This window comes from Ctenocephalides felis, unplaced genomic scaffold, assembly GCF_003426905.1.
Source record: "Ctenocephalides felis isolate EL2017-DRISC unplaced genomic scaffold, ASM342690v1 CF-g0.4_SCAFFOLD_03570, whole genome shotgun sequence".
Classification (NCBI taxonomy): Eukaryota; Metazoa; Arthropoda; class Insecta; order Siphonaptera; family Pulicidae; genus Ctenocephalides; species Ctenocephalides felis.
In genome coordinates, this window is record NW_020539724.1 from 686,620 (window position 1) to 710,055 (window position 23,436).

At 30.9% G+C, this 23,436-nt stretch overlaps 1 protein-coding gene across 1 annotated transcript; it reads right to left on the reverse strand.

Annotated features, from left to right (window-relative positions):
• Positions 1 to 23,031: 23,031 nt before the first annotated feature.
• On the reverse strand, positions 23,032 to 23,436 carry LOC113383031 (wiskott-Aldrich syndrome protein family member 3-like). The gene has a single exon (XM_026621283.1). It carries the CDS (start codon positions 23,434 to 23,436, stop codon positions 23,032 to 23,034), a length of 405 nt encoding a protein of 134 aa, XP_026477068.1.

Consider the following 23,436-nt stretch of genomic DNA (forward strand, 5'->3'; position numbering starts at 1 on the left):
TTTAACTTAACTGAATTTGTTATGTTCATCATTTTAAGAGGTCAATTCTCCGAAAAAAATTTAAATGTTATATTACAGGTCTATAATCGTATGAGTTGGTGGTCACAAATTGTCAGAAGGCTATGTATTTTAAAACATATTTATTAACTTTGGGTATATTTCAGATAGTGTTATCAAAGTGGCACCAGAAAGTTGCACTTATGGTAAAATTGCTATTTGACATTTGTGCCTTTTGGAGGTTAGGCATTAAGTGTAATTGTTGGCTTTTTAACTGTTGATAGACCATTAACAAAACATTTCTTTGTCATCCCAGAATTGACCTCTATATGTACATATATGTATATTGGAATATAAATAGACAGTACTTTACAATAAGTAAGGTACAGTAAGACAATTTTGAAGCAGAGTCTCTAGGAAATTTTTTGAAGGCTCATTGATAAATGTAAAAAAATTATAAAAGTCTGTTTAAAATATTCAAACCTTTCAGGAGCAGTAAAACCGTATAGGATGAGAAGTAGAATAATCAAAAACACTTACCTGAAACAAAAAGAAAATATGGTTAGATACATAAAAATTAAGAATATAAATAAATTGAATATCTACATTTAAATCACCAAAATGTGATAATCAAATTAAGGGCTCATCAAGGACACGTACAAAAAACGCTCAGATTCATACAATGGCATAGAAATGTTACGTTTCAAAGAACGCCACAATATTCATCCATAAATTAATTTTTTATTACCTCGGTTTAAATAGAATTGTTCAAAAAGATATTAGTGTCAAATTGCTATTCTTCGAAGCGTTCATTCTATTCTTGCCGTTTCATAAACCGCGAATGTTTCATATATTTCTCGTTATTATTGTTAGGTCGGTTGCGGCCGAGAAATGTGTGTGTGTTAAGTTATTACGTTTTCAGAATTACGGTACTGACCGTAAACCATGAAATATGATACCAAAAACACCATCTCTTTATGATTTTAATGTTGCCCAGGCTCATGGAAGAGCATTTTCCGCTTATCGAAGGATTTATTTAATGAATATGGTAGGATTAACTCGAATTATCGCCCAAGATGGTGAGACCGTCTTTCAAGAGGCGAATTTGAAAATCTTGTGAAACTACTTATTATGGGCTTTTAAACAGAAGTTCCAGGTTCGATCCCCACCTCGGGCAGCCTGATATGATGATAGTATTAGTAGTACTTCAGACATATTTCACTTACAATTTACTTGTTAGAAGGGCAACGCATAATTAGCTATTATTTGGAACTGTCTAATGTTTGCTCCTAATAATAAGTGTCACAAAGGATGAAATAGGTCACCAAAAATATCTATTGCACTGATAATTATATTTTGATAAAATTAGTGCGTCATTGCCGTAACAGGAGTATCCAAGAACAGGTCCATAGGTTTAAGATTTGGAAGGTCATTAAGTTGGTAATTTATTTATAAAAAAATGGTGTTGCGGTATACCAAAAGTTACTTAAAACTCAATTAAATTAATGAAGATACTCAATATACAGCAAAATTAGATTTTCATACAGAGCTATCACACCGTAAAAATTTCAAACAATGTCGCCTCGCCAGCGTCCATTGTGCTAGTGATTTACATTAAAATAAAAATCATTCCATATTATTTTGACCTAGATTTTCATTAGAATCATGTTTTCTTTAAAACAAGTTTTATAAAATATGCGTTAAAGAATGAAAGAAGTCAAATTTGTAAATGACTGATTTATGAACAGAAGACAGAAGAGTATATATACAGAAGTATTAGTCTTAATGGTACAACCACATAGTATTTTTACATTCGCCTTGAATTCAAAAATAACTGGACCGTTTTAAAATTTATCACATAAAACAATTCAAAGAAATTTATAGTAGTCATTAACGCTTAACGACATATTTTTTGCCTGATGCCCCGGAATTACCGTTGCCGATTCCCGGAGCGTCCATCGAAAACCCTAAAAAGTTAAATTATTTCGACGGCCGGTTCAGTTAATATATTATTTTTGTTCGTTGAATGAGTAATGAAGGAAAATCGTAATTATGCAAATTAAAATTTCGGTGATTTGAATTATTAAAATTGATTATATTAAGTGCAGTAAATCAAACGTGTTATGGTACAAGAGCTCCGGGACCGGTAACAAGGACAGTTATAATTAGTAATGAGTTGGAATTAATTTATTAATATAAAGTGCATTAAATCATACAGAAAAAAAAACAAAAAAATTATTTTTGCAGATTTATTTTCTTTGCAGATTATGTGCTGCTGATTAACTGAGATGCACTGATCATGGAAAAAGTCATTAGTTTTAGTTAAAACAAATCTGTTCAAACCAACAAAAACAAAACTCAAAAAATAACCGATGTTGAAATATACTAAAGATGAAGAAAACATTGACAAAATCCATGTGGTTGCTCTGCAGTCAGGCGTCTTTCTTAGGTTGTCAGATAGAAAATCTAACCTAGAAACCGTACAAATGTCAAGGATCTTTCTGACTCAGCTTCATAACATACTTTCGTAGCAGTTTATGTCTGAAACGCCTGAATTCACAGGAAGTACATGACACTTTGACAGTATTCAGTATAATTCAGAAGCATAAGTTGGAGCGTTACATGGCCTTGCCATAACATTGATCTGTTACTACTAACAAAGAGAACCTCAGGATTACTCTACTAGGATTTTGATAAAACTTTGCATGGTGATAAAATTCATAGTCAAACATAACAGCTTAAAATATTATAGGCCTATGAGAAGTAATTGAATTATAAAAATCAATTAAAGTTTTATTTTTTTTTAAGTAAAATAGATACCAAGTATATACAACATGTTTATCAAAATAAAGCACTTTCCTTAATTTGATGTTTATTAAATCATATATTCATAATCTTCCTAATTTTTTCAGTACCTCATATCTAAATATTTATCATTACTCGGTTAAAGAAAGTTCCTCTCTTCTTTACGACCTTCCTGTCCTATAATTTTCACAACTTTCTTCCTTAAATAGAGTATTTGGGGAACCCCTATGTGGTCTATTTTTAAAACCAGAAGCAGCACGCGTTCGGTACGTCTCTTTAAAACCAGATGCCATATATTTTTGGAAATTCCATCGATCCGTTAAACAAAACGGAAACTGTTTATGAAATTAATGATGACTGACGATGAATTTATTCTGTGCGTGTGAAAGTACGAGAAGTAATTATATATGCATGTTTGGTTTGAATATTGCCGCCAAATATAGAGAAAAGTTGTGGGAAATTTAAATGAAAATGGAGTGTCTGGCCATTGGTAATTGATATTGAACCTGCAACGTTGGCAGACTGTCTGTATTGAGCTCTCATTATTGCCATTAGTAAAGCCATCAAAAAACAATGTCTAGTATCTAGTATTTCACCATTCCTAGTTCGCAATAATAAATATTTTATTCATCACTAGGGTTTGCAAAATGTAGATAAAAGCTTAAATTCAACAGAAAATCATGTTTCTAGGGAAATGCCATCAAACACAACAAAACATTGAAGAAGGGTGCTACCCTTATATCAAAACGTCATGCACGACAGCATGTGCATCATCCCCTACTGTCACTATCGATATTTAAAACATACTCGATTTAATAGATAATGGAAAATTTGTACAAGGTTCTAGAATAATTAATACTAATTGAAAATTGTAAGTTGAAAATGAAAATAAAATTCATATGACTATTTTAATCAGGTGCTGGCCAACAATATTTTCGAAGTATACTTGTTCTATTTGTATGTAGTATATTTTATGTAGTAAATATTTCTCTCCAAGGAAAACAATTCAAGTGCACTTGATGCATTCATTTATTCAGATGCATCAAAAATAAATTATACCAAGTCTCCAGACTGTACTCAGAGGTGCGTTAACGAGCATAACAAACAGAAATTTAAATTTCGAATACGTTTCAAAAGTTAAATATTAACACGGCTTTTTCTGTAAATGCCAAATATTGACATAATATATATATATATATATATATATATATATATATATATATATATATATATATATATATATATCTAAAGCTCGCACACAAAAGAATATATACCTAACAAAAAATAACATAAATCTTTAGCAAACATACTGAAAATGAACATGCAAGAATATTTAATGAGAAAACATTAGAAGATAAAATTTCACTTAATGAAATAATGAAAAAAATATTCGATATTGGTATACTATCGAATTGAAAAAGTTTCCAAAAAATTGGATGTAAACAGATACGAGTACACCTATAATTCATTTTACTATTGTACCTACAAATATAATAAAATTCTTAGAAATATGAGATAAGTTCCTTCATTCTAACTCCGCTTGATTAAGTTTTGTTACAGTATTCATAATAATTTATTTGAAAAAATTTAAGATTCCTCGATTATTTTATTACCACTAGTTTATTATCATTCATTACATCTTTCATTAAAACTTTTCTCGTAGAATTATAATAATTTATATGTTCGGTCATAAAACTCAATAATCAATATAATCAAAGCCATACAAAGTTTTATTAATAAAAAAGTCAATTATCCCGAAGGAATTACGCTTTATAGTATTATTTTATTATCATCCTGCCAATATGAAATATTTAACTCAACACTGGCGAAGCATTAAAAAGTTTACGATTGCATTTAAATTGTATTTTCTAGAGAAACGTTGAAATGAAACAGTTAAATAATGAAAAAAGCGGATTCGTTTATTGAATATATAATTATATTCTGGTTGTAAAATGATAATTATATACACAGATTGTAAATGGATGTGAAGTAGGACAAGAATTGCCATGAGATCGATCTTCTATTAATTTAGAATCATCATTTACTTATTGCTTCATTACTTTCCACAGTATCAATCATTCGCGTGTCTGCTAACAAACATTTACTATAAGATCGTTAAAATACTATTTTATTTAATTAAAACACATAATTGTACAGTCGGATTCATATGATGTACACGTTTTATACGTGCAGACAATATTGCGTGTTGTATGATAATACGAAAAAGTTACTCTCATGATGAATAGTAATTATGACCTATGCAACACAACATTTCTGAAGTCATTAGCAAGGTTAGTGACTACATGTAAAATTTTACATTTAAGTTAATGCCGTTACAAGGTTTGAAATATTTAGAAGCACCCACGAAAAGTTGACCAAGGGCTGGTAAAGGACTCATAGAGACATTTTTTTACATTTTTCTTGAGTGAGGCTTAAGGCTCAAAAACTAGTCGAGTTAAGAATTTTTACACCAATATTTGAAAGTAGAGGGAAAAATGTATAACCAGCCATCACTTTGATTCTTTCGACGTGATATCAGGAGATAAACGACAAAGTTTTGCAAAAATTGTATTTGAAATGTAGAAAGATCAAAAACAAACATCCAGAAGCTGCCAAGATCCAATCAATGAGAAACTTATTAATGTAAACCAAAAATATATTTAGTGAGTAAATAAATTTCCTATCATGAATATACGTCTATATTTATTACATTTCAAAATTTGATTTAACATTTAAAATCCTTTCTTAATCCGGCTCTGTCAATTACCATACCTGTCCATCCACCATATGTACAGATTCACTCGCGTTATCAGGGGTACTTACTGGTTTGAATGAAAGAATTAACATTGCTCAACGGTTATATACAGTTCCCTGTAGAATAACACCAGGGTAGAGAGGAAAATTTTAATTATAATTATTTCTACCACTGTTGCCAACACTTTTAGGGTGTGACCCTCAAAAAATCGTTACGAAATCCACGTCAAGGTGAGCTGGTAGGTACAACAATGTGGCATACTCGAAAAGGAATAAGAGTTGTATATTCATTTGTAAAAGAATGACTAATGGTAGTTGAGAAAACTGATACTAACTGGTTTATGCCCATTGCTATATATATTTCCAAGCAAGAACTGATGTCACTACTGCTTGACATCAGGCTGTCCGAAGGGAATCTCATCGGACATCGGTTTCCTTTTCTTGGCCATTTCAATTTCCCTGTACCATTCATGTTTCTTTTATAATTCTAATACTATTATTAAAAGATTTACTTTTATATTGCGGTGTTTGAATGAAATAACAAAAGATCGTAAAGAATGAAAAGCAATTATAAAACAATGGTGAGGAAATTATGATTTTGCTCTCTATATCCTTGAAAAAATAATTTTAACGGTCGGTTGTTCTTCACAAAAGCCATTCCTCGATTTTATTCTCTCGCAATCGTAAAAAGCGTTAAAATACAAATTGATTTGTTCTTTGAATAATAATTCTTTGGAATCATAATGTTTTATTATTTAATTAATTCTGCATTAATAAAACATATATATTTATGAATCGACATATGATGGATAGATGGTAATATTTAAAACATAAGCAATGCAAGTTTTAAATACGAGATTTTAAGTTAAATAGATTTTAAAAGATACAAAAGGCTCTAAAAGGTTAATTCAAATAAATGATTCTGAAAACATTGCTTAACTACTTGTAATTCTCAAAAAGCGAGGAAGTATCATTTGTTTTGTTGATACTGTTTTTGTATATTTTAATAAAGCACGATTCTGAAATGCGACTCTGTGACGTCGAAATTTTAAATTAATTTTAATACTCGATACATATTTACTGTGAAATAACACATCATAATAACACATAGATACATATTTTAAAAACCTTAACAAACCTTAAGAATTTTCTTACTCATAGATCAGTTAGTATAAGTTAAAAAGCTGATTTATTTATTATGATCAGATTGCATATTCAAATGCAACTATATAAATGATTTATCTAACAGTAATAAAATGCAGATTTTTATTATACTTTTTTTTAATCCCCGTGAGATGTTATCAATGACATTTCCCTGATTTTATTGCATCAAATTACCAATATCTATAACAGGCGGTCTATTACAAATGCCACAAATCGTGATCATTTGGCATATTGTAGATAGTTATTCGAGATCTGTCTATATTATAATACCGTTTTAGATTTACCCATGTCAGATGTTTAGTTTAACATTGCTAGATGTATTAACTTTCGTTTAAAGTGGAAGATACATATCAGTCAATCTGTCTTTGTAATAATAATGCGGTGGCGGACGTAGCTCAGAGGTAGCATGTCCGACTCACATGCCGGAGATCGATGGTTCGACTCCTGGCGCTTCCAAATAATTGTTAATTTGTAGAATACGAGAAAAAATAGAAGTAAATAGGAAAAAAGAAGTTTAGAAGATGAGAAGAACATATTGAGAAACAAGAAGAAGAATGAAAATTGGATGGAAGATTAGGATATAAGAAGAGATAGTATATATATGATGAATGTATAAGAAATATATATGTAAGAATTGTATAGAATATGATGAAGAATAAAATGAATAATGTATGTGGCTAAAATGCTGTAAAGCGGAGGCCAAAAAAAAAAATTAAAAAAAAAAAAAAAAAAAAATAATGCGATACATCATAGGAAAATACTGTTAGGAGATTGATCCATGGAAGATTGCATTTTTACCTATTGATGGTCTCTCAATGTCAAATAGAATTTAGAATTAAAGCTGCACTCACATAGCAGTTAACAAAAAAAAACTTAATTCAATTGAAAATATTTTCATCGAATCTATGATAGTAACTTTACTTTATATGGTCACAGTCTGGCGACTAAATTTTTTAGGGCCAGGAAGTAAATCTTTAAAACAAAATTGATAACATATTTTTAAATTAAGGAAAAATCAGGAACAATACAAAATTTATAATGTAAAAATACTCAATTACTAATTATTTAGTAATAATTAATCATCCCAAAAAGACTATTTTCTGTTATTAAATAATAACTGTTAATTGAGATGCATGAGGAGCAGTTATCTTCCTTCCTATATCTCTTAACGATTATATAAACACATTAATGTCGGTTATTCGTAATTGATAATGTGATTAATTAGTTACTAATTATTGAAATTAATTTGCAATTATCAGTAGTTAGACAAATTAATTTCGCCAGTGGTGGCCAACATTTAAATTAAAAGAGTAAGCAAACATTTGTTGTGGTTTTTGCCTTTAGAAATTGCTAAGCCTTGAAGTTGTTGTTTATAGAAAAAATAAATTTTTACTCATTCGCTCCTTTACTCTTTTACTTGTTCTTCTCTCTTTTTCTTGTTTGTTTATTCATTCCCTCGTTTAATTTGCTCTTGTTCATTCTCTCACTCGCTCAATCATTCGCTCATTCGCTCTTTTACTCATTCGTTTACTCTTTTACTCGTTCTTCTCTCTTTTTCTCGTTTGTTTATTCATTTCCTCGTTTGATTTACTCTTGTTCATTCTCTCACTCACTCAATCATTCGCTCATTCGCTCTTTAACTCATTCGCTCCTTTACTCTTTTACTCGTTCTCTTATTTAATCATTTTCTCACTTGATTATTTATCTACATTTGTTCATTCATTCATTTATTTACTCATTTATTCAAGTAATAAAATAATCATATTATTACTCGTAACTGTAACTTATAAATTGTACCAAAGATCAAATTATTTTTTTTTGCTTCTGTGTAAATCAATCCAGCTCTGTAAAAATATCTAATCGACCGTCGACAGCATGCTCATTTAATACAATGGTGTAATTTGAGTACGCAGACACGAAGACTCCTGTCATTTTATGCGTATACAAGTTATTTTCCTTTTTTTGCAAACGTTTCGAATTCTTGACGTCGCCATGGTCAGATCTAGTGAACCGTTCAACAGTGGCCGTGAGCGCCAGCTGCAAAATGCCAGACCCTTTCTAGAAGGGCATTTACTTGAAACAAGTTTATTTAAAAAAAATAACGATGAAAAACAAGATCAATTGAATGTAATTGGTAGAAAGATTGATGTCGATTGTATGAGGAAAAAATAACTTTCTATAAAATATGATACTATGCTGGAGAACTTCTGTTTGTGGACTAAAAGAAAACGAACAAATTCAGAAAAATCATATGAGAGCCCTTGAAGAGCAAAAAACAAAATTATTAATGATATAGTTAAATCAAATAAATAATAATGGTAAAAGACTATGGTAATTTTTTTTTTTAATTTACCACATGCAGTATTAGTGGTATATTTTCTATTACGATATCAAAGTGTAAATATGATGGATTAGTATTTAATTTACTTTGATTGTGATAGATTATTTACGTAGTTTTAATTAATTGTAGCTATTTTTCACCGAATGGAATTACGATGTTAGTCTAATTTATGGAATATTCAAATGTATCAGAAAAAATCATAGAGTTCATTAAAACCTATATTCAATTTGAATGTAATCAGTTTCAGATTAGGCTAGCACTTGCAAAGAATACCAATATGCCCCATGAACATTTATATGTGGCATGCTTTGCAGTTGGTAAACCATCCATATAATGTGTCGAGCCAGCTAGTATATATATACATATATAAATATATATAAAATAAAAAATGACACTCCTTAATGATTTAACTTTTATGAATTCAAACAAAGATTTTTTTTGTCTATCTAACCAAAATATATTCAGGACCATTATTCAAAACTTCTGAGAAAGCAAAAAAAAAAGAAAAAAAACCTCACTAAAAGTGTTTTGAATATTACCAATGGTCATTTGTGAAGTATCATGTTAACACTACAAAAACTTAAGTGGATAATATTGAGAATTTTTGGCAATTATTTGTTCTTGGACTGGGAGAATTTCTTAGAAGTAAAATTTAAATATTTGTTTTAATTTGAGAAAAAAAGTTTTAGCACTCTTACTATTCCGGAAAATAAGACTTATTCAAGATAACAAGGAAAGGTAAAACATAAGAAATTTAATTTATTAATTTAATAAAAGATTATTAAATAATTAATAATAAATATTGCTAAATGCAAGTTCAAGTAAATTTATTGAAAAGCAAAGTTCAAATTTATTTAAATTGAATATAATGAGTTGGATTTTAATGAATTCTACTTTGAGACAAAACAGATATCTTTCATTCTATCATACTTTATACCTAGTAAGTACCTACAATCACCTAAAATGACTTCCACTGGTGACAAATGGCTTACACATTTGTCACCAAAATTAAAAAATGCTATACCAAACAGATGGTCATTATATGGAGATAAAAAAAAATCTACAATCATTACAAGCTCAAGTACAATTATTAAATTAGCAAAGGTAAAATGCCTTTGCAAAACAACCAATTTTAAAGCCAACGATTTTTATAATAATTTTCTTTCTTTTTATTTATATGATCATCCAAAACTCATGTTGCAATCATTTCTGAAACTAAACAGAACATTTATAATATGATATTATATTTATATATTACTTTACTGCAATGATCACTAATTTATCAAATTATTACAATTACTATTTTTTGAGCCAACTGGCAGAATGTTGAATGGAATCCGATACGCACAACTTGACTTTACTCAGTCGTCTTCGAGTCGAAAAGATTCGCTTTCTGTAGTTCTACACGTTTTATTTATTTTTTCTCTTCTACACAAGGTAGAAATAACTTTAACATTCGCATGGGAATCGCAGATGCAAGTGTTGGGAGAGATTTATATATAGAGGAGTAAGAATTATTCTGAACCAGGAATGTTGGACAAAATACTGACTTTACATATTCATCAGTGGACTGAAGTTACAAGTAGTCAAAGATCTTTTTATAAACATCATTGAAAAAGTTCAATTTGTTCTTCTTCAAAGTCACCTCCTAGTTGCAATCAATTTTCTTTTTGTTCTTACTCAGGTAATTGTATCAGATCAATATTAGAAAAACCAGCTCCTCCTTTTTTAAATATCTCCCACTTTTATTTGTTCTAAGCCTACTATTTGTTAGAGCACTAAACTAGTATATCTATATGTTTCTTTTAATTATATGTGTCTTTTACTACGTTACATGCAAAGAGCCAAATAATGAGGTACTTCCAAACCAAACTTTTACCAGTAAGCACAAAGTGGAAGTTCTAAGGAAACGACGTAACTAACTGAATGTAGTTTGTAATGAATAAGAAGCACTATCGAAGATTGCAAACTCAGGTTTTGCCAAACTTAGTTCTCTTTCACTTCATTAATACATTTGTTTAACTTATTCATAGTTGAAATGGAAATCCAAGGCGGTTTTGAATCTAGAAACTCCGAGTTTAGCAAGTATTTGGTAAATGATTGTACACATCATCATGTGACTGTTATTATAATGTGAGTCATTAATTATTATAGTTGCTTTTATATAAAACATAAAACTAATAAAATGATAATTCACTTCAACTTTCAAATTTTCTCTTTGTGTATTAACTGTATATTTTGTTCTGGGTTAGATACTAATATATTTATATATATATATATATAGATAACCAAGAAAAGTTTTAACAAAAACCAAGAAGAGTAAACCTGAGGTGCTCCTTGTTAGTAAAATGTAGTTCACTACTTTGTGTGCTATGTAAGAGTAAAATAATTTTATAATGCAATCTCAAGTATAATTTGCTCATAAATCTGCCACACCATCAATACATAATATTCGCACACAATTTTTCACTTGTCCATAAAAATCCAGCAAGTTGACTTCAAGATTTCAACTTGGTCTCTCTATCTATGTCTCATCTGCTCTCGCCGTGCACGCTCCAAGCGATTTATAATATAATATTTTGACCACACACATTCTTCTCCATCTTGTGTACAAGTGCATCTTTTTGTGCCTTTGTTATTTTATTTTATTTGGTGGTTGGTTTTATTATAGTACTCTTCTAGAGTTCCATAGAACCGACTGAGAAATGGATTTTGCCTCGGGTTATTTGAAATTGAGTAGCTCCTTTGAGTGTCTCGTGCGTTGATCTGTTCTGATGGGATTTGTTTGGAGTTACTTGGTATTATTCGCTGTTGAGACATATGACAATATTTTTTTATTATAAATGGTGAGGATACAGTTGTGGTCAACATCGGAATTTAGGAAAAAAATAGAACTTGGGTCTTGGTATCAATTATACTTGGGTAATGGATATATTGTACTTGAACTTGGAATATGCAATAATTGTACTTGAGCTTGGTTTATGTAATGATTGCAGATTTTTTTTATCTCCATATAATGACAATCTGTTTAGTATGTCATTTTTTAATTTTTGGTGACAAATATGTAAGTCATTTGTTTTGTATGTCATTTTTTAATTTTGGTGACAAATATGTAAGTCAATTTGTCACCAGTGATAGTCATTTTAGGTGATTGTAGGCACTTAATTTTGGATTTTGCAATAATTAAGGTATAAAGTATGATAGAATGAACGATTTCTCTGTTTTGTCTCAAAATGAAATTCATTAAAGCTCAACTCATTATATTCAATTTAAATACATTTGAACTTTGGTTTTTCAATAAATTAAACTTGCATTTAGCAATATTTATTATTAATTATCTAATAATCTTTTATTAAATTAATAAATTAAATTTCCTATGTTTTACCTTTCTTTTTTATCTTGAATAAGTAATTTTTTTTGTGTCAATTACCAACTTTCCATTGCCGATATCAATCATTTAAATTACTGTGTGGCGAATGATCCTCGAGGTCTTCGAGTTATCCATCACTTTTACGTAATTCAAAACGAGTATTTTCTCGGTCTGCTGCAATGATAAAAATGAGAACTGGCAGAGATAAATATATAAAGTACAAAATAAACAAGAATTTTCAAGGAAAGTACGGTAGGCATGATGTAAACGGCTGATGTACCACGACATTCCTGATTCGTGAACAAATTGCTGAGAATTCTTGCTTGATTCAAGAAAATTGTTTTGTGTCTTTGCGCTTATGTTCGAGCTCAATTTATTGTGTGTAGAGTTGTAAGATGTTTGAATAAAATGTTCGATTGTACGATTAATTCTTAGTTAAAAGTAGAAGAAAATTTACCGAGCTACCCAAACATAGCGGTCTATTTTTACAAACTTTAATTAATTTTTATAATTAAACCACTTCTCATAAGACTATAATATTTTAAACTGTTCAATTTGACTATCTCTATCACCGTGCAAAGTTTCATCAAAATCCCAGAAAAATAAACCTGATTTAGGGATTTGCAACAATTCTTTTTACATTATAACTTAAGTTGGATTGTGCAGTTATATGAAGTAAAATTAATATTAAAATACAAATATGTATAAAAGGTTAGTATTAAAAGGTTCATATGTTGAAAAGTGACTAGTCAGTTTGTTAATAATTAATTCTCTATTTGCTGAACTGTCAAGAACTTGTCTTACGCCGCGTAATTTAAACACTAATCTATTAATTTTGAAGTGTTGATTTACTAACTACTAGACAGTATAAACATTGTCCACAATGAATGTTTTATTACCATTTAATTTGCATAGGTCAAATGCGACTCTGTATACATTAAATTACGCAATTAACAATTCGCATATCGAAAATCGAAAGTGATGTTTATCGCATTTAGAGGAGACTACTCTACCTGGTCTGTCTTCTTCCATTGACTTCTTGAGGCAAAAAAACAGAAGATTTTCTTGGACGACCGCGTTTGCTCGGCCTTGGCGAATTCCGTACAAAAAATAAAGGACTAATGGAAATACATTGAAACGAATGATTGAGGTTTTGAATAAAAGATATTGTGCTGTTGACTAAGAACGCATAATGATATGTTAAAATCATTTTTTTTTAATTTTAAATATCACCATATATCGCCAAGAGGGAGGGGTGGTGGGTCTAAAAATTCTTACAAATCGCTCACGTGATTAATGAACTCTTAAGTTCTGATCTTGTTCCAATAAAAAAAAATTCTATCTCCTATGGGAAAAGCAAATGTCTATAATCGAGATCACTTTTTTCTCTTTTCTCAATTACAATACATAATATAGATGTAAAGATAGAAATGATTCACGCTTCGTTACTATTTCTAATTAACTTGTTTGAAAACGCAAAGCACCGAGTCGGCACCGACAACGACAACATACAATACTTTTGACTTCGGCTGTCGGATCTCATCAGTTTTATAAACTTCTTGTTCTATTTTCAAATATAGAATTTACTTATGTTTACTTTTATATACGCACTCGGCTATGCGTTGAATAAATTTCCGGATATTTTAGTTCCTGTCAATGAAATAAGTGAAATTCAGTATAAGAAAACATAGGAAAATACTCGAGCCGGTGGATGTTGAAATAGGCAAGAAAAAATAAATAGTAATAAATAGTAACAAGATGTTCAAATTGGATGTCCAATAAATTCATATAAAGGAATTCAAATGAATTATCTTTGTAGACGCAGAATTATTCTGTATTATATCTCGACTTCTTCGCTTTTGCATATTTGCAATGCCAAGTTTAATTGGATTTTCTCTACTGTTCTCGAAACTTTACATTGAGACGTTTTGAAAGTCTGCTGTTTGTCTTCAGAACGTATGTGATCAATTTATTCTGGTGTATTCATTAAAAGTCATACCTACAATTGTTGGCAAGATTGAAACATGGTAAAACTAGTGGGGTGCATGGCATCGTGCCTTAAGGCAAATTGCTGGACCTTCTCTATAAAATTTAATCGGTTCTTCATCTTGTCAATTTATAACGTGTATAACAAGAAATAAATCCATAATTCATCTCATAGTGTAATTTTAGGCGTCGCCTGATATAAGACCATTACAAGTTGCGTAGGTACGCGGATGCAAAGTACCTACTTACTTGTCAGTTTTTCGGTATTGTCTACCTTTGGTGAGTGCGTTGACTCTTGGTCTCGGTCGTCGGCAACTTAGACCAAGAGTAAGGTAAGACTATGCATCGTGCAAGAAAACAGGTACAAACAGACACTAATTACACACAACACGTCCGAACAGGTAAGGAACGAAGAAACTTTACGCGCCCAATAATCACGTATTACGTCTTATATGAAGGATCGAGGTACGCGTTCGTGCGAAATTAGCGGTCGGAATAAAGTAGCAAGAGATCCAGCAAGCATTCATCTTTTGAAGATTAATCTCTGGTTTCAATTCGAAGGGAGGAGGGAGGAGGTAGACAATTTTGCTTTACCGGTTTTGTTTGTCATAAGTCTCTACAAAGTCAAGTCAAGGGGGGTCCATTAATCACGTGACCGTTTTTGTGATATTCAAAATAACCATCCCTTCGGTTTCATCACACATTACATTTATTTTTAGTATCAAGAGAAAAATAAATATGAAAAAATATAAATGACCCCCCCCTTCCCCTATATTTAAAACTAATCTGAAGTGATTGTTGAATAAGAACAGATTGCTTTTATTTAATACTATTTATTATTATGCAATTATTATGAATATTAATACAATTTCTGTATTGGTGTGTTCTTGTTGGCCGCCGAAGGTAGAAGAGGACTTTGGCCGTTGGTGCATCACGCAGGACTACCACAATGCTTCTACATCTCTATATGAGATCCATAGGTTGTAAATATAAAAAATGAAGATATTAATGTTATAAATGCTGCAATAAAATGCAATTAGATCAATGAATCAGTAAACAATGATAAAAGACCATCTACTACTACTATACTATATCAAAAGTTAGTTCCAAAGCAAATACAAGATGCCTCTACATCTCTATATGAGATCTGTAGATCATAAATATAAAAAATGAAGATATAAATATTACAAATGCTGCAATAAAATAGATCAATGAATCAGTAAACAACGATAAAAGACCATCTCCCACTACTATACTATGTCAATAGTTCCTAAGACAACATAAATATTCCCTCTTGCACCGTGAAAGACAGGACAAAGTCGGCAAGAACAAAGAGCTGCAAAAAGCAACAACAGAGGCGAATTCACACATCCATTTTCAGATTACGCCTCTCTCATATGCCACATAGGTACACAAACACACACTCTTAACAATAGACCGACAAAAGCTTAAACTTACATCAAAATTCCATTTACACAAAACAGGAACGCGACGAATCCTCGGAAGATGATTTTAACATGATTCCTAAAGCGTGAGAAAAAAAAAAATAAAAATAACAAATAATAAGATGATAGCCTTCAATAATAAAATGATTTAAGGCTATCATCATAACCACTGTAGCATATCAATACTAGAATGATGCCTTCTAATCAATTGCATAAATTTCAATTAGTTTGTTTTTTAAACAAAACTCTAGTAAATAATTTATGTTATAGCAGTAGTTTGAAAGTTATTTCTATTTTCTCAATTTTTTACACATCCACAAAATCTTAATATAGATTTCCTTAACAAAAAAACGCCTAATGTTTAAGAAACACAAATCATCGATCTTCACAGACGTCAGGCGTCGAAGCAAGGTAAAAACGAATTAAAAAATTCTTCTTTTAAAACCCTTTACGTTCCTCAGACAATAATATGTTTGCGTTCCTGATGAGATGAAATAAAACTTTCTGTTGTATTCGTTGGCCCTTATACTCTTAACGAAGAGATATTCGTCTGTAGATTTATTAAAATTTAAAACCGTAAGTCGAAACCAGTTTTGGTTTGTATCGAACTGTGTCAGAGTAATGGATTGAATGGAATAACATTGGATGTGAAAAATAGAAGTAAAAGGGCTAACACTCAGGCAGCAATACCCACGAAATGCAATTTTGTCCTGAGTTTACATTTGAGATCAATATCCTCAAGTGGAAATTTGACATCATACTGCTTGATATCAAGCTGTCCGAGACTAATTTGTGCTAGCCAAGATCCTCAACCATTACACTATTACGGGCACAATTTATTCTAAATATTATAAAATAATATATATTATATTTTCATTCATTCTGAAGTAATTATTTTTAATATTCATGTTCATTTCCATGTACAATGTTCAGTCGTCTACAAAATTCGCGTGTTTGTAAAATGCAAAATACTGAAAAACAGCAAAGCATTTTAAAATTAATTAGAAATTTGCATATTTTTAAGTTGACTTGTTGTCAACTATGCAAGCAACATGAGTAATTAATGTCAATGACTGGGTCAAAGGAAAAGATTCTCAAACGAAATATTAAATAAAAATCATTGAAAGTAGATATTAGAGAGTTCATAATTTTATTGGATTAAAATTATTTGGATTTACGATAATTTGCTCTTTCTAATAGATTGATAATACTTCTAATACTCTAGTCTTGCTTTTTTTCTAAATTATATTTATTCAAATTCCTCTATTCAAATTTTGTTTAATTTTAACTCAACATTTCAAATTTTATGTCATTGCCAAGGATTGATCCGAGGAACGCTGACGTCGTGAGTCGGGCACACTACTGACTGAGCTATTCCGGCCACAACAATAAACTTGTTAGTAAAAAAAATAACTATCGATGTTTGCCAATACATACAAGTGTTTTTTTTTTCGCCTTCTCCATTCTATTTAAAAGACAATTAAGTAGGTATCCGCAATTTGAGACGAATTTACGACCATATAAGATAATTAAGGACCATGTAAAATATGCACCTTGTTAAGGACTTAACATTGTGCACTTCTCACGCCTTTGTAACAAGGCAATTCCACATTATCTGGCATCTCAGAGACCCGAAATATATTACCTTGGCCTATTATCGTGGATCTGACACTAAATAATCTGCGGCGTGCGAAAATGCAACGAGATAATAAATAAATTAAACGATAAGATAAGAAGCGTAATAGAAGGCAAGACATGCCGGAAATGTGGATGTGCAAGGATAGACGTTACCTGTACAAGGATTTAGTAGGAGGGCTGGTGGAAAATCTTTAATCTGATCATTAATGTTATTCATTACTTTAATAATTTACCTAAAATTATTGACCTTATAATTTGGATGCTTTAGAATCCATATAATTCTGCAACACAATGAAAATGAATGCTCTAGCATTCACGTCCACGAACGCGTTAATCGACAATTCCTAAAATGTATCAAAGTGAGTAAAAGTACACCTGGAACTATTTCTAACAGGTATATATGTGTATATAGATATAGAAATGCATTTAGAGAGGAAGGTATATGCTCGTGGCATTGTGCGCGAGCTACCGGCCGGCCGGCTTAGAAGCGTGACCGCTTTATGTACCGACAGATCAGTGGTGCTCTCTTGAAATACACCCTAGAGCCACATTCATATTAATACATGTTATATCTTACTAGACCCTTTTCCCCACATCCCACCATATTTTTGCTAATCACGTGATCATTTATAAAGAATGATTCTGAACAATTTAACTGATCTCCAATTTCTAATTCCAGAAAAAATTAGCATGGAAAAAAGTTAAGATCTAATATCACCACTGCTTGATATCAAGCTGGCCATGATGCGTATCAAACCCAAAACTAGTGATTTTGCATTAAAAACAGCTTTTTAGCTTACCACCATTACATGTTGGAAAAGTAAGTGCTCGTAACTACGTCCTAAGCTTCTACGATATTTCTGAATATGACATTTTCGGCATCAAACAAAATTATGCTAATGAACAGCATATAAATAATGTTTGATACAACTTATCTTTATACTGTTTCTATTTTCTTTATTTAACCTTTAGCCTTCCTTTTTAGCCCTCCTGATTTAACCTTGGAACTTGGAAGACCAACTCTTCAATTTACTACCATATTTTGTTATATATTTGATACAACTTCTCTTTATCTCAAATTAATTGTAAATTTTAGCCGCCCAAGTTATTCGATTCGATGCAGTCGTGTGAGTACTATTTTTCTTCATGTGAATGAACATATATAACATGTTCACGAGTTCATTTCATGCTTTACGAAGAAAGATCATGGACCTACAAAAAATGCATACTTGCATGCCTGCACTTAGTAGAAGGACTGGTCACCATATCGAATAATAGACAACATAAAATGATATACTCTGTGGATTGGCAATATATGGTGTCATACATTAATGGTTTTCAGTTGAGAATATAGATGGCAATGTGAAGCAATGCAAAAATTCCTGTTTATGACTAGCGCCTATACTATAATAACGCGCCTTCGACATTATCTGTCCATAAGTTACATAGGCGTTTCCATTACCGTTTGAATTGAAATGCTTTTAACTATGAATATCTACAGAGGTACTTGTTAATAAATGATTGGAAAAATAAATTGAAATATATGTTAATAATAATAAATACTTATTCTAGCATATCCTGTTCGTAGAGGCGATAATGTAAAATGCACTTTTATTGATTGCCAGGAAGATAGATCTACATTGGTGGTATATTTGGTGCTAAAAATTACGAATGAACAAGGCTTTTGATCAAGATTTGTTATAGGTTAAGCCAATGTTACATCAGAAATACTTTTTTTTGTTAATCCAGAAATGTATTTTAATGAGGAATTTTATGTCAAATATTTCTCAAAAAAAAACGAAAAATTATTATTATTGTTATAGTTGCAGCAATAACTGTTTGAAGGAAGGTTGGCTCATTAGAATATTACACCCGAAGATTAAAAGAAGAATGAAGAAATAAAAGAAGATAGGAGTTTAATAGAATAAGAAGTTAAAAGATAGAAGAGAGAGAAGAATGATGAAGTGAGATAGAACAGAATTAGAAGTTAGAAGAAGAAGCAAAATTAGAAACATAAGAGAAAGAAGGAAAGAAGAATGAAGAAATAAAAGTAGGAATTTAATAGAATAAGAAGTTAAAAGATAGAAGAAGATTAGAAGAGAGAGAAAAATGAAGAAGTGAAATAGAACATAATTAAAGAGTTAGAAGAAGAAGCAAAGTTAGAAGGAGAAGAGAAAGAAAGAAAGAAGAATGGAGAAGTCGGTTATAAAGAAAATGGGATAGCATAAAATATATAAAAACAATAGCATATGATATAATAAAGATAGTATGTGTTATAATAAAGACAGTATAAAATATAAATAGAAAGTTGTAGGTATGGCTAAATGCTCTATGTAAGCAATGTCAAACTAACTTGCTAACAACTACGATAGTAATAAAATCTTTGTTTTTTACATCAATTTTAATGAATTGTATTTCCTATTAAGAAATCCAAAGAATAAAATCATCTTTTCCACAATTGCAACTGAGGTCAATAAACCTGGTACACAAGTACATATCAATTTTTCTTTTGTTTCAAAGTAATTCTACTATTGTTTTAAAATGCAACTTATCTGTAGATAATATTGTAAAAGAAATATAGTAATTTAATATGTGACAAATATTTCGAAACAGGTTCATGTCCTATGAATAATGGTGCTATTGTACTTCTTTGTATCATGTTATACATACGTAATGAGAAAGAATAATTTGTTTTCATTTAGGACTGTACTTAAAAAGTAAACATTTGACCAACAGAATGAAAACAGAGTTACAATAAAACGACACGTACATCTTTAAATAAATATCAACACGGGTTTTCTCACGGCACAGATTTCGTATCATACAATGTAGAATTATCAATGTTGGGCAAAATGAGCTATGCAAATAAATTGAAAGTTATTTGCTTTTTAATTAGATTTTTTAGTAGACAACAATCAGAACTATTTGTTCTATAAGTTGCTGTAATGTATATTTCTTAATATGGAGATTGAGGAGGTTGACCCAGGTCAACCAAGTGGTTGACCATTCTCTTTCTGATAAAATCATATGAAAGAACACATGTTTATAAATTATTAAATTTTTGGTTTCCAAAAAAATGTTATATGTATCTTCCCCCTCCCCCGAGGGGGCACGACCCAAAAGTTGGAAACCACTGCGGGCACACATTGAGTACCATCAAAGGTTTTGTTTCAATGAAACTTTCATTTGCAACAATTTTACCGGAGCACGTACAAGGTTTTAAAACAGCAGGTGGTTTACCTGTACATTTTTTTTCATAACTTTTGCTTTTAGCACGCAAACTGATTTTGTTGCTTGAGAAATATTCTTTTCTACTTCTGAACAGCCAAGGTTATAAAAATAAAAAATACAAGTTAATAGTTCTTTTATAGAGTGATACATTCATCGCTGAATTAAATTATGTTAATGTATCACAGTTCTGGTTTTGTTAAAGTTATATGACAAACTTTTATTTGCAGGAATTATATTACAAAAAGTACTGAATAAACATAGAAAATGCTATTTGTTATTTATATATTCTGAGAAGGCTTCATGTTTTTCTGAGTAGGTATTGTATATCGAAGCATCTTATACGTTTCTCAGAAATGTGGTCGCAAAAGAATTTGCTCAAGTGTCATGTTCAAAGGGAGAAATCTTACCAAGAATATTATTTCTTATTTCTATAATTATCTATAAACGTTTTATATTTATAGCAAATTATATCGAAGGATTTGACATTGATTTGTAATGCATAATCATGAGAGAACTTTCATTGAATGTATTATATGGTGTTGATGCAATATTCTAAAATAGGCCATAAAACCGATTATGATATAATTATGATCCATGTCATAATCAATCTGTAGACAATCGTATCAGAATTTCATTCTAGTAAACAAAGTGATGTACATTGATGAACTAATGTGTAGAAATAAGATTTTCACATGATATCCAGTAGTAGTCATTTTAAATTTGAAAATTAATGAAGATACAGAGAAATAATACTTCCAGATAAAAATCATGAAATTAAAAATTATACATATATTTGATCTTACACAAAAGCTTTTCAGTCATTTTAGGCCTTATGTGAAAGTTAAGTTCTTAACTTGTTAAATCTGGAAAGGTTCGTTCTTTTAGAATTTTGGACATGTTTGAGGAGAGTAGGCCTTCAGCAAGTTGATTTGGATAATTCTGGAAGATGTGAAGAAGTGAATGGATCTAATAATTGGCCATACAAGAAAATTTGGACCATTTTAGGCCATATCGAATAAATTATAAACGTACATATTTGTCTAAATAACATTCTATAAGAAATCCAGATGTTACGTTCCGCAATACATTTACGTTCAGTAAATGCAATGGGTTTTGGGCCAAACAAAATCTTACTGTTTGCGGTATGATTTTTCGATATCGCATGAATTTTAACAGTGCAAGTTGATTAATTGATCTTACAAGATATTTGGGCCATTTTTGGGCCAAGCAGAAACCATGGTAGGATAAAATGCAAATTTTTTATATAGTCTAAATTGTCGATTTTATATAAACAACATGAATGCACAATAAACTAAAAAATCCAATCGTTACATTTCCAATAAAATAATAGGTCTAATAATTGGTTATAAACGAGCTCATGGGTTATTTCAGGGCCAAGCAGAATCTTTCTTTAGAATAAAGTAGGAATTTTTGATATTGCCTTAATTTTAACAGTGCAATTGGCACAAGAAGGAACCGTGTACAATAAAAGGAGAATGTTTTATATAATCTAAATTGGCGATTTTACTATAAATAGCATACAATATACTAAACTAAAAGTCCAATTGTTACATTCCCAGTAAAATAATAGCTCTAATAATTGTTCATTATGGGTTATTTCAGGGTCAAGCTGAATATTTCGTAGAATTATTTTTGTATGAATTATTTGTAGATCATTTTTGTGTGAATAATTTTAGGGCCAAGCAAATTCTTGCAAAATACAGTTTGGACTTTTGTTATCGCGTAAATCTGTAAAGAGTTTGTAAATACAATATGCGGAACGGATGTTTGTATAAATAATATGCGGATTTTTGATATCACATGAAACTAAAAAGTATATAAATACTTGGTCTTACAGAGGCTTTTCGGTTATTTTAGGCCTTAATGTGAAACAACGATTAAGTTCTCCTAATTACCATGGCCAAACAACAAAAAGTCCAAATGTCTTTCTAAGTATACGTGTTTGGTTTCGATACGATCTAATAATGACTAAAGTTTGTCTACTATAAAAAAGCCGATGCGATCCTGTCAAGGATCAACCGACCGACAAAGAAGCCGTTGCGCAAGAGAAATCTCCAGCCCAAGGACTCGGGACTCAGGAGATAAAAATATAAGGAATAATAATAATAATAATAATAAATAAATAATGGGTGTGCTGCCCTAGGGTAGGTCCGTGAGCTGAGTTAAAACTCCAACTCAATTCAGGGAAGAATAGTGTGAGAGATTTCCCATTGCCATTTCACACCGCAGTGCCCCAGAGAAGCTTATTTTCAATTGGAAACATATTTTGATTTATATTTTCAATTGAAAATGGACATCGCGCTGCCCGATTGTCCATACAAAGTCAAGGTGTTAATAACGACCTTCGCCACGACGAACCCGAATAATAATGTATAAATATATTTCTTCCACTTACGGACTGGGACTTTCTTCGGGTCGTATCCTCTGACGGCCACCTCGATGGCGTCCATGCGCGTCTTGAGCGCCTTCGACCGTTCCCCGACATCATCCAATTGCACCGTGAGTTCGGCGAAGACATCGGTTGCGGCTAAGACCAAAGAAGCCAACTGTCTCAGAGCGTTGCTCAAAGTGTTATTGGCGACGGCTTGCAATTCATCGTCTTCCACTAAATTTCTGCCTCTTTCATCCTTTAAACTCGTTTTGCTCAAATCGCGCGGTTCGACGACGCGCTGCACGAAAGGCAT

What these genes read in the sequence shown, in the direction of transcription:
- LOC113383031 (XM_026621283.1), bottom strand. Translation starts at nt 23,436, where the DNA reads ATGCCTTTCGTGCAGCGCGTCGTCGAACCGCGCGATTTGAGCAAAACG.